The sequence below is a fragment of the Python bivittatus genome, unplaced genomic scaffold (assembly GCF_059951505.1).
Source record: "Python bivittatus isolate LINGU-HERP-01145 unplaced genomic scaffold, Pbiv_v1 ctg000220_np1212, whole genome shotgun sequence".
Classification (NCBI taxonomy): domain Eukaryota; kingdom Metazoa; phylum Chordata; class Lepidosauria; order Squamata; family Pythonidae; genus Python; species Python bivittatus.
Window position 1 is genome coordinate 40845560 of NW_028277048.1, and position 13149 is coordinate 40858708.

The 13149-nt window shown below is 39.4% G+C and overlaps 1 protein-coding gene across 1 annotated transcript in view; it reads left to right on the plus strand.

Annotated features, from left to right (window-relative positions):
* The first annotated feature begins 493 nt into the window (after positions 1-493).
* The window catches only part of DNAH17 (dynein axonemal heavy chain 17), a 119608-nt gene continuing 106952 nt past the window's right edge, over positions 494-13149 (plus strand). Inside the window, exons 1-10 of the mRNA XM_088138413.1 lie at positions 494-547; positions 3792-4219; positions 6322-6515; positions 7115-7307; positions 7403-7502; positions 7813-7898; positions 9207-9332; positions 11133-11288; positions 12391-12477; positions 12796-12963. Coding sequence (XP_087994539.1) covers positions 3875-4219; positions 6322-6515; positions 7115-7307; positions 7403-7502; positions 7813-7898; positions 9207-9332; positions 11133-11288; positions 12391-12477; positions 12796-12963 — 1455 coding nt within the window. The 5' untranslated portion in view covers positions 494-547; positions 3792-3874. The remainder of the gene's footprint in view (positions 548-3791; positions 4220-6321; positions 6516-7114; positions 7308-7402; positions 7503-7812; positions 7899-9206; positions 9333-11132; positions 11289-12390; positions 12478-12795; positions 12964-13149) is intronic.

A 13149-nucleotide genomic window follows, 5' to 3' on the forward strand; every position in this document is an offset into this window, starting at 1 on the left:
GAAAATCAGAAAACTCTTCATGCAACAATTTTATAAACCATATATAATTTTATAAAGGTATCTTGGAAAAGCAAGAATTGATATGTTAAGATGGAGGCCTAGAGAAAAACTGGTGAACATGTAATGCTGACCTGGAAATGGAATTGTGGGATTTTATTTTCATCTTTTTTGTAGAAAGTACTCTACTTCTGCATTTTAATGGAAGATCTTTCTTGGGTTATTTTAAAGAGGGGCACTGAGGTGCTTGCTGTATTCGAGGCTGCTAATGCCACAATTCTCTGGATATAATACATTGCATTTCACTCTGAGGTGGTGTCATAATATTCTTTACTCTTTAGTACAGTTCTAAGGAAGTGTACCTTTCATTGTTATCATGGATTCCACAGTTATGGTTATTTTTGGCTGGTGTGGGTCTTCCGGGCTGTGTGGCCATGTTCTGGAAGTTTTGTTTCCTAACGTTTTGCCAGCATCTGTGACCAGCATTTTCAGAGAGCAGGAGCACAGACAGGAGCAGTTCTCTCTGTGCCCAGGATGAGGTGACCCTTTTGTGGGTATTTATAGAGATCTGAGGGGGGATTGGGGGTGTGTGGTGGGGGGTCTGGGGGGTATGGGGTTTGGATTAACGAGTGGCTGCTTGTTTTGGTGTCAGAATATGTGTGTATCTTCCTGGGGATTAGGCAGGGTTTTTTCTTCTATTGAGTTGTTAATGAGTGGCTGCTGGGGGTGATTAGTATGTTCATTGTGTGAACTGTTCACACACTGAAGATGCCAGTCACAGGTGCTGGCGAAACGTTAGGAAACAAAACTTCCAGAACACGGCCACACCGCCCGGAAGACCCACACCAGCCATCGTATTCCGGCTGTGAAAGCCTTCGACAACACATGGTTATTTTTCTCTCTTTCTTATAATTGTGGAAGCTCCCATGTATGTGATAGCATGGAAGCAAACACAAGAGAGCTGTATGGATGTTTGTAAGGTGGCTGGCCGCTGAAACTAAAATTCACACACTGGTCTGCAGAGTATGATTTTGACATTTATTTCATGGAAAGGGCATGACTTGGTTCATATGGAAACTTAGCATACAGTATGTGTGTGCACCTTTGAGTCAGTTTTTGACTCGTAGTGACTGGACAGACTAGCCCCTGCAGTTTTCTTAGCAAGGTCCTTTGGAAGTAGTTTGCCATTGCCTACTTCCTAGGGCTGAGAGAAAGTGACTGGCTTAAGGCCACCCAGCTGGCTTTGTGCCTAAGGCAGGGCTAGAACATTTGTGAACATTGTTATACTGCTTTAGGAAGCAGTAAGAAACAAGATATCATCTCAGTAGGGTGTTTAAAACCTACAATAGACACATGCAGACAGCTATGGATTCCCACAAAATGAATTCTAAATGCAAAAGTATTATATCCACCTTAGAATTAAAGCCCCTTGTGCTTTGATCAAGTCATAACAGGTGAAGAGGTGTACTCTAAAAAAAAAGGGGAGCTTTCCATTTCACCATGTTCAGTGCCACTGAGGGAATATATGTGGTAGAAGGTTCTAGCAGGTGTGACAGTTGATAAATGATGTCACAAGACTTCTCTTTGGAAGCAATGTTCCTTGGCAGTTGGGGGTTTTCAACTGGATGCCTCCAAGCCTATTAGGTAAGGAAAACGTTGTAGAATCCTTAGTTCTGTTTGCTTGTGGATGTGAGGCACCTTTTGTGAGTATCTTGATTCCCCTAAAGCAGCGGCTAGCAATGTGTGGCCCTCCAAACTGGCAATTCCTAATGTCCTCCCATTGGCCATGCTAGGTAGGGCTGACGGAAATTCAAACAATGCCTGTTGTTCAGCTTTTAGTTCTCATACAAGAAATGATAGTCAAAGAACAAGGAACGGTTTGGCTGATGGAGTCCAAACTTCATGCATTGACTATTCAGATACATGGGAAAAGTTAGCAAATTATAATTCACCTATTTTAAATCCATACTGACTCTTGCTGGAACAAGTAACATTGGAATGGCTCTGGAAGAAGAGTTACTTAACTCTTTCCTTCTCCCACACACAACTGCCCTGCTGTTGGAAGAATTTCTTCCCAATGGTTCATTCCTTGCTCAGGTCAAAATGCCAGACACCGTGATTCAGAGTTCAAATGTTTATTTAGCACACAAAGCAAGAGCATTGAGCATTGAGCATTGAGTGCAGCTGGGCCCTGTACAAAGGGTGAAGCATCCTTTTATAGTCAGGTATAAACAGCCAATTTGCACATGCCTAATTACAAAATCCTCAGGTTTTATTTTCCAAATAAGACCTAGCCTGATTTCTCACTGTTCTAACTGGTACACTTTATCTCTGTTTCCAGGAGTGTAACGCTTTCTCCTCATTCTTTCCTTATCTGCCTATGTGACTCTCTCATTTCTGTATAATGGCAAAACACTAAATTTCCTTCTAAAATGGTATTAGTTTAACTTTCTAATAATTCCTTTCCAACACTGCCAACCTGCTTTCCATGGGAGCAAGAAACTCTTATCTTTTTCTCTTGCAGGTGGAAAGGAATATTGGGAGCAGTCAACTTTGAATAGGGAAAAAAATACCTTTGGGAAAGAGTTAATTGTGCCTGGTCCCCTACCATCAGTTTCAGATCACTACACAGCTAAAAAATAAAAGAGAAAATAAAATTCTTAGAGATATTCTGTGTATCATCCACATCATATTTAGTTTGTTCCTTTGTAAATTCTCCCACAAGGACCCCAGGGAGAAAAAAATATGAAGGAATAAACAAGCAAAAGAAATGCTGTTCAGGACAGAAAAATTGAATTAATATGCGTATAAATCAAAGCAGGAAAAACTTAGAGTTTGCTTTAGATAAACTATGGAATGACCTCCCTGTTACTTTTCACACTAGTAGGTTCTATCCTTTCAGATAATATTAGGGTTAGGGTTATCATATCCATATCCTTTCACTCCATTCCATTCACACTCGGAAGGAAGGATAGCTGTCTGGTTTCTGTTATTTGTCTCCATTCCGGGGTCACAGCCCTGAACTATAAACTTTTCAGTACTTAAGCTAACAAAATACATGATCTGTTTCTAAGACATAAAATGAACATATGAATTAGATCTCCACTCTGTCTGTCTGTCTCTACTTACTTACTTACCTATCTTAGTCTCTAAAGGGTGAGGGTCAGGGGGTGGGAAACATGGCTGCTGATATAGAGTATTACTGGTAGATAGGATCAAAAATTTTAGGCAAACACCCCCCTCCTATTTGGGTGGCATGGGAAGTTTAAGAGTGGAAATGGCTGTATTTTGCCTTGTACAAGCATAACACATCTTTTTTTCACCCTTATTTTGAAAACAAAATTGTAAACATCATAAAAATTACACCGCTGAAAATTGCCAAATTTAAGGTGCTTTGGAGGTCATAAAATAAAGGTGAGGCTGGCTCTAGATGAGATTCTGGGCTACAATATGCCCATTTCTGATTTACAGGTTATACCAGGAGAAAGAGCACAAAATGATGAATGTGAGAAAGCTTTTCTGAGCAGATCATATCAGAGGAAGTTGCAAGTTTCCAGAGTTATTTTCCTGGGCCAGCATTCAAAAAGCTACTTTGGGTTCAATCTAGCTCATCCCATGGTGATGGTGATCATGAGTCTTGATGTCAAATTACTCTTAAATGTTCTTTCCCAACAAATACTCCACTTTAACTAATACCATAATATAGCTAAGTAATGGACCAGAAATAAGTTTCAGATAGGTTGCATTGAGGATACTTTAATGTGTTGAATAAGGATGTTTTCTTCCCAAGACAGGAAATAACATTGGGAGAGGAGACTTTCCAGTTCGTTATCTGCTCAGTTTTGTTCATTCCATGGTTAGCTGCTGAGGAATCAAGATGACAACAATGGCTGATAAACGGCTGGATTTCATAGAGAATTATTGCACGCTCTCTCTTCATATTAAGCCTGACAAATGGTCGAAGTTTTCAACCAGTGAAGAGACTCATGCCATGCTCAATGAGTTCTATGAGAAGCCAGATGTGACAGCGTTGGTGATTACTCTCAACCCTACTGGACAGCTAGTCTCCTGCCTTGGCTTCCCATCAACACTGAAAAATAAAGCAGTCTATTTTGTGAAAAAGAAGCATGAAAACATTACCAAAGATAACTTCCTGGATGCACTCCTGATTGGAGATATCAGCCCTTCCCCAGTAGAGCAGATGATGGCTATTGTGGAAGAGGTGGGCTTCCAGTTTTGGTTTGTGGTTCACCACAGAATGCTTCCCTTTTCAGCAAATATAAGGAGATGCTGGTGTTATAGCAGCAGGACCGGCTTCAACAAGATGGATAGGTGACAGAAATATTGGTTAATCCAGACCATTTGGACTATACCAGGGTCCTCAGTATTGCATGAAAATGGAAGCAAAGATGCTACAATGTTATGATTAAAGCTATTGTTTTTCACTGTTGTACAAAGCCAACATGATACAGTAGCTACAGTCCTGGAAATGGAAAATTCATTTCCCTAATCTTAATCCTAATCCTAACCTAGACCTACAATATTGTGAGGACAGAATATTTATTTGGTTCTCTTTGGAGAAAGAGCTAAGATTGAAATATAATAAATTACACCTAGCAGATTCTGGGCACTTTTATTTATTCTTATTTAAAAAAAATAACATCTCTCTCTGGTGTCTGTGACACTGTGTGCAATGGCACAATGGTACCTGCTGCTTAAAGAAATGGCTGAGCCCTCAGGTATGTCTATACTGGAGTATTCCCAGAAAAGTCTGCGATGTTTACATTCATCCCAGATGTTTTCCTTATTTATGAATCTAATAGGTAGAGTTATGAAGTATTATTCCATGTTGCTTGAAAGAGACACTAATTTTCTCTGTGAAGTATCTGGAGAAACGACATTAATGTCATGGTACCCAGGTAACTTAAGCTTCTCCTTGTAACTGATCTTGCTGCTTTTGACCTATGATGGGCAGCATCAGAAGCGCCTTATGCTGGTCAGAATATTTGTTCATTTAGCTCAGCGTTGTCTACTGGAATTAACCGCAGCTCTCAGGAGATCTGCGCATCCTTTTAAATGGGGATGATGTGCAGAACTGAAACAGAGACCCTGGCATGTGGCTGTGCTCTACCATTAAGATATGCTTGGTTCTCTCACCAAAAGCGTGCAAAGGCTGGAACAGGAATATGCTGAGATAATATGTGGCTGGTGGACAGTAAAAGGAAATAACGATAAGGAGCATTGGTAAAAGCGCTACTAAAGCATTTCTCTCGCCACCACTTTTACATTACACTAATTACTACTCTAGTACATCCAGAAATCCCTCACTCCCACAATATGAGAGAGAGCAGAAACACAAATACACTCTCACACAGAGGCAACACACATGCACCTCTCCTGATTTAGATCTTCATGGATACATACAAGCACCATGTGTGCACACACTCTGATTAGTCCCACAAGAGAAAATGCATGCACACCCACACCCACACACACACACACACCCCCCTCCTATGGCCATCAGTGGTAAAAGGGGTAGAAAGAATTTTATAGAGTTTTCCATATACAGTATTTCTCTAGAGGTGTTTTAATGTTGGTAATCACTTTCCCTGATTCAAACTTTTAAACTGATCTTTTTCATAGATTTCCAGACTGGGTTAACAGTTTAACTGAGCCTAACAATGAAACTTCCTTATCTTGCCTAAGATAGGCAAGGTAGAAGAAAGTAATATACTGAGGGAAGAGATTGATGCTCACACAGCATTATTGTTATGCTGGCATTGTGCATATTACTACTACGTCACTGCCATAGCTCTGGTGTAACCTCTACAAGAATAGTGGGATTATATGAATGCTGCTATTCTGTAACGAAATTCCAGGCATGGCTGTTTTCAAATAGAATGGATCTGTACAGAACAATTTTAGTTTGATTAGATGCCATTATCTGTAATGATTGAAACAGAGGTATTTGCTACGAGTGTGTAAAGCAATAATTTCAAATTCAAAACACTGTGTTTTGAGCTCAAAATAGTTGTTTCACTTCAGAATGGCTGCTTTGCTTTCAAAACTGGATATTATGGTAATTTCAGAAGACTTTTGAGCTCCAATGTAGTTTTGTAACTTGAAACAGAATTGTTTCAAAGTCAAGACTTCCAAAATAATCAAAACAGACTAATGTGTTTCTAGCATGAAAATAACTATTTCAAACCTGAAACAACTATTTTCTGCCCAAAATGGGGGTTTTCAAATCCAAAATGGTTTGAATCCAAAAGTTTTTTTTATACCAGTAGTATATGTTCTAATAAAATAATCCTTCTCCTATAGGTTGCCTACTCCTTGTTCTTGAAAGGTGTAAACCTAACCGGATGGCCTCGTGTGGTAGCTGAAGATGTTATTCGACAGGCTCACAGGCTGAAAAATGAGATGTTTGTGATGGGAGGAAAGTTCAAAGGAAAAACACTGCTCCCTTTGCCAGAGAACATGGAAGTCCTGGATAGTAACTCAGACATGTTTGACAGGTGGATGCCTTTTAATTATGTCTGCCACCTACAGTTATCTTGTAGACAGTGTGAGAGGATTTGCAGGACTCTTTCATTTTAATTACAAAGAAACAAATACATATACTGTCAAATGGCAATTATTATGATCACCTCAATCTGGGCGATATGTGGGCATATTCAATTAGTCCCTATGTTGCTCTCCAGAACACCTTGTTTCCTTCAGCTGCTCAGGAAATCACACACTGGCCATTCATTCCTCTCTTTTTTGTCTCTCTTGTCTAGCTATCATCAAATGAGTCCAAAGTTTGCATTATGTTTATGGAATGCCTCTGTGAGGGTGCTTATATGTAGAATCAAAATGTAATCCAAACCCATAATCTGGTTCTTCATTGGAGAATGTTTTAGATTTTTATTTACATAGTTCTTCAGTATGTCATGCTTTGTAACAGGAAGCATGCTGGACAAAGGAGTTCTAGATCCCACTGTATGATGTCCTATAGGCTATAAATATGATTTGTTAACTACTGAATCAAATGTTAAGATTATTTCCATTTTACTATTTTGTCCTCTGTGTGTGTGTGTGTGTGTGTGCGTGTGTGTGCGCGTGTGTTTTCCAGCCTACCTGGAGCTGTGGACAGTTCCCTGCTACACTCCATTGAAACAATAATTATTGACTGGTCTCATCAGATCCGAGATATCTTGAGCAAAGATTCTGCCCAGCCTCTCCTGGATGGTTTACACCCATTACCCAAAGCTGAATTTGATTTCTGGTACAGTCGGCAGGAAAACCTGCAATGCATCAATGAGCAGGTAGGCTGAAGGCTTATTTCAGATTTACAAGTACCTCAATTGTGATACTGAAAACCAACAGGCTTTCTGATTTGGCTTTTGCTATTCCCTATCAGCTCTATGCACCTCAAGTCAAAAAGATTGCCGACATTTTAGAGCGAGCAAAGAGCTGCTATTGGCCAGCACTTAAGAATGTCTTCAAGGATGTATCTGCAGGTAAACTCTATTTCCTAGAAAGTCCAGTTGCATAACACATGCAGGTGGCTGTTCCATGTGACTCTAGAAATCAAAGGAGTAGCACCCCACTTAATCTACACACTGTATTTTATAATCATAGGTTTTTACAGAGCGGTTCCAGGGCTACTGCTCTCCCTTGGGCTCTTCCTTCCCCCTCCTTCAAACGCCTGCATTTACAGGTTCCCCATCCAAGCAACCTGAACATTGTTATGAAAAAGACCCACTAAAATTTTAATCAGATCTCTTTCCCTCCTAAGTTCACTGACCCTCAAGCATTCCTTTTATTCAGGATTGAAAGAAGCTGATGATATCAACCTGTATCTGCAGCCTCTAAAAGTTACACTGGAGGAGGTGGAACAAGCTGACTATAACCTGGTATGTCAAATGTGAAGAAATGATACCTTGAGAGTTACCATATTTCTTGATGTAAGAAGCTGACAGGCCACTACATCACTTTTAAAAGGCCTACTGACATTCTCAGCGGTCTGGGACTTCACAAATAGAAACGGCCTGCACTCTGCTTCCCTGGCTAGATATTATGGGCAGTGAAGTCCAACACATCTGAAGAACACTAGGCTGGGCCAGATGCTGTATGCAAAGGTAGCATGAGAGAATTCTCTGGAAGATATTATACACAAAGATTGAGTACAGATAATGACTGTGCTGTTTAGGATTAAACTTTCACCCTAGATCACCCTAAATCCCATCATGGGGAGTGGGGGTGGGGTGGGGATGGCTGATTCCAGAGTGATTGGGAACAAGTTATTACCACCTCCAGCCCAAACAATGAATAGCCATCACAAAATCTGAATATTTTAGAAGGGCAATCATGACTTGTAAATAGTGACTGTAAGCCCAAAACATGGTTTGGCATCATATATGCTTATTATGATCAACCTACACAAATCTACTCACCTATGGGCTCCATTGAAGTGCACTAGGCCCAAGCAGCTCCCTTGGCAAAGTAAACCCAACTGAAAGGTAAGACTTTATCATAAAAACTCCTTCTTGTCCTCCTAATGTAAGTGTATCTGTAGTCATGGAATCTCTGAAACTGGGAGGAATCTTCTTGTGCAGCACAGCACATCCTAACCCTCTCCACTGAGCATAAAACAGAGTGTGAGAGAGCCATTTAGGGCACATTGTATACAATTTTGCCCACTGAATGCTACACTGTATAGAGCAGTGCTTCTCAACCTTGGCTATTTTAAGCTGTGTGGACTTCAACTCCCAGAATTCCCCAGCCAGCATGCATTCTGGGAGTTGAAGTCCACCCAGCTCAAACTTGCCAAGGTTGAGAAAACACTGGTCTAGAGGGTCTCCTTGCCCTGACTAGCTTGGAAGCACAATCCTCCATATGATTATTAAAATGAAATCAGGGTAAACTAATACATTACGTTTGGTGCTGGCTACTTCCTTTTCTTTAGAATTCTTTCTTGAGGTTCTGGGAATGAGGATGTTTTGGGCACATGCAAAGTTCAGGATAAGCTGTGCATCCTTCTCTTGTTTACAGTTATCAAAGGGTTGTTCTCTAGCCTGAGGACACTGTTCACACATTCAGAAATGTGAATAGGATTTCCAGATTAGTAAAGATGATCTTGATCAGCACACCAAGAAAAATGCAATAGTTTTAAAATGTTTATTTCACCTTTCTGAAGCTTCCATTCTGTTGTTTCCATACAGGTGTCTTCACACATCGGTAGCATCATGTACACAGTATGCTTGATCTGGGCTAATTCTGAATATTACAACATTCCATCCCGAGTCATTGTCATTTTGCAGGAGATTTGTAATCTCTTCATTGAAATGGTATTACACTATGAAAATATCAGTTCTTAATTGGGAAGGGTTTTTTCCCTACAACTTTGATGTCTGTAACCACTGAAAAGGTTTATCCATAAGAAAGGATGAAAAAGTAATAATGAAACCAAGCTTCTCTTACTATTCCTTAAATATATATACAATATATTGTTTTTCAAGACAAGAAATAAAGAACAAAAACATAGAACAAAATTTCAATCCAAAATCATGATGTGTACATAATCTATTTGGAAAATAATTATTAATATAGTTAATCAGTGGGGTGACAAATTTGACTGAATTTGTTCATCACTAGACTTTTCCCAAGATTTTTATTATTCTATTATTTTTTTCAGCCTAGGAAATTTCTTACAGCTTTAAGTACCATGGATTCAGTAAAAGATGTATTTTAATTTCCCAATACTTTGAAGCATAAATCTAGCTGACAACAAGTAAATCAATTTCTCATGATGGGTTAGTTTATGTGCATTAGGAAGTACAGACAGTAAATCAAATTCAGGATTAACTATAAAAAAATTCTGAGCAATTTTCCTAATTACGTCAAAAACTTTCAAGCAGAAGCACTGTCTAGCTGGGAACTGTCACCAAAGATGATAATATATACTGATTTCTTTACACCTCCTACCATCACAGTCTAAAGGGCTGTAATTTATATAATATAAACTTAGTAGAATGTACTACCATGATGGATTATTTTTATACTCTTATTTGATTGTCTGCTGAAATGGATTGAAAAGGAATTCTATGCTGCAAAGACTTTGTATGAAATGTATCTAGTTCAGTGCCCACTGACCTTCTTCAGCTTTTTTAAGGCTTCCAAGAGAATCTCAAATATGAATGTATCATATCACAGGGCTCTCTTAGTATTGACAGATTAGGTAGTTAGCTAAAGGGTGGTGCAGGCTTAAGGGAATATCATTACCCTCACCCACTTTCTTTACTGCCTCTCCCTTGTATTGGGCACTCAAGAGAAAGAAGGTTGTCCTCCAGCATGATCACCACTGAGGACAACAATATTAAGAATCATTCAGATTTGAAGTATCAAAAGCATTTGCTATGATTGTTTTTTCTTCTTGCAATTCAGTCTTACGGTTCAATAGGAAGTTTCTAAAAATTATTTTAGTTAATTCAGGATTGCTGAATTAATGTTGTCAAGCATTTTTATTTGAGCAATCAAAGGAGAAGTGAAGGAGCTAGCATTCTTGATTTGCAATGTTAAAGATGGAAGGCAACTGATTGTGCTGTCACAGCCCCTCGTGCATCCAGGGGTGGGCTCCAGTTTGCATGAGAGTTGCAAACAGTTTGCCCTGCCACTAGATAAGGAGCTAGAAGAGTTGTGCAAATCAACACCAGTAATTTGCCAGTGGAGAAGCAATGTGAGAGAAGCATTCCAGATTATGGCTGAACATTTCACCCAGAGCAGGGAATACGCGAACTAGATCCAGGACAGGGAATCTTTAACCTGCCAGCTTAGCAACTGCGGGCCTCTCTCGTAAAACTCTGCTTTCTACTCTCTGCTACCACTACCCCATAAGCCAATCCTGAGGCACTTCTGCTGGATAGTCCACTTTGGTTCCATGCTGTTTTTTCACAAAAAAAAAAAAGACTTAAAGACCAGCATAAATGGAAGCAGACTCTTATCTTGTAACTATGATGCTGAAACAAACCTTTTGGGGCTTCTGAATTACTAGCATGATAGAATTGGCCACCAAGCTGTTATGACATTTTGGTTACAAAGTCTGGTTCGACGAGCCCTATTAATCTTTGTTTGCATTTCTTCCTGTTTAGACACGTAACTTTTTGAGTCCCGAGGAAGTGTTGAAAGGCTTGCAAGGCGAAATTGAGGAGGTTTTGTCAGGAATCAAGCTGGCCATCGCTGTGATTGAGAAACTCTACAAGACCTATGACCTTTGCTGCACAGATATGATGCCTTCTTTTTTTAAGGTTGGCCACAATAGCAGCAGCAGACCCTGATGAATCTTAGAGGAAATATTACATCACTTTCTCAGAGCCTGGGAAAGAAGTGGGCAGCTTGCAAAGTATTACGAGTACAAGTAGTCCTCAGTTAACGACAGTAATTGGCATCAGGAACTCCATTGCTAAGCGATACAGTCATAAAGTGAAAAGTCACATGACTGCACCAACATACGATGGCAGTTTTGGCAGTTCTGGTTGCAGTCATTGAGCTCGATGTCTTGTGACCGTGACTTGCAACTTTCTGCCGGCTTCCCCGTTGACTTTGCTTCTCAGAAGCCAGCAATGAAGGTTGCAAATGGCAATCGCATGACCACAGGACGCTACAACTGTCATAATTGCATGCCAGTTGCTAAGTGCCTGAATCGCGATCACATGACCACAGGGACCCTGCAACAACCACAGCTTTGAGGACCAGCCATAGGTCTCCTCGTTCAGTACCATCGTAACTTCAAACAGTTGTTGAATGAGTGGTTACTAAATGAGGACCACCATTATAGAACATCTGCATGTTCTTCCTTTTTCAGGAAATCTCTGCCCTAGTGAATTTAGAGATAAATTGGCAAATGTTTCCAGATGCCAAGGATTCATGTCAAGCCCTTACCAGCTGCTTACAGCCAAAAAGCAAGATTCTTACAGAAACTTTAACCAGATTTATTCAAAGGGAAAAGGCATTAGATTATGGGACAGCTAAACTAAGCCCCCTGCCTCTTCCCCCATGGTCACATGACCCTGAATGAAGTATATGCACCTCCCCCACACCCAGTTTCTTAGTGCACTAATACAAACACACACTGATGCAACACAAGGGGATGGCTGAAACACATATATAGAGGCAACACATATTCACTCACCATGATTAGACCATCTTTCTATCAAACCTGTGCACCCCTTGGGGAGAAAGAGTATTCACAGAAACTGCATTACGTCATTAAAGATACCCTCTATGGCCACCAATGGCATAGGTTGGAAAGAATTCCAGAACCCAAGTTCTACACATGTTTCCTACCTTTTTTAAAAAAAAATTTTTATTTATTTATTTATTTATTTGTTTGTTTGTTTATGTTTTCAGGATAAAGAACCTCAGTACTGGGAATTTCCCTCTACTCTTGTCTTTACAAGGATGAATTCATTTTTTCACAGGTTAAAGACTATAGAGGTGAGAATTAAGTAGTTGCTATAAAATGTGAAATAACTGTAGTGATAATTAGCATAAAAGGTCTATATTCTTATAGAAAAGTAGGTGGAAAGATAGACTATTTATATAACATATCAACAGTTATAAAACCCTAAGCTTTAAAGTCCTACTCCATTTTTAAAAATACTGAACTTAGAGAAAATCATTTTATGAACAATGGCATTTTTTAAAATAAAGAAGCATATACATATTAAAACTGGTTTTGCGGTTGATTACTTTCATAGCCTTTTCTTGGATTAAAAAAAATCTGTGAATAACTTGGCTACATGTCTTTTTAAGGAACTATACATGACTGCAATTGAATTTCTCAAATTGGAGAAAATTGAATTGGGAGGTGTGAGAGGCAATATCCTTGGAAGCTTGGTGTTCCAAATTTATGAGGAGGTTCTTGAATACGTGAAAGTTTTTGCAGAATGCAAATATGATCCATTAGATCCAGCAGATGAGGTTAGTCATTTTATGATAGAAAATGTAAGTACATATAAAACTGGTTAATTATTCACTTAGTATAACCTAGTGTTTATAATCACTATAGCAACAAATGCATTTCTTGTAATATAAATTGGCCCAGCTGCTTCTTTGATTGAGAGTGTAGATTTAATAACTTCTGAAAGTCCATGCATACAGTATATG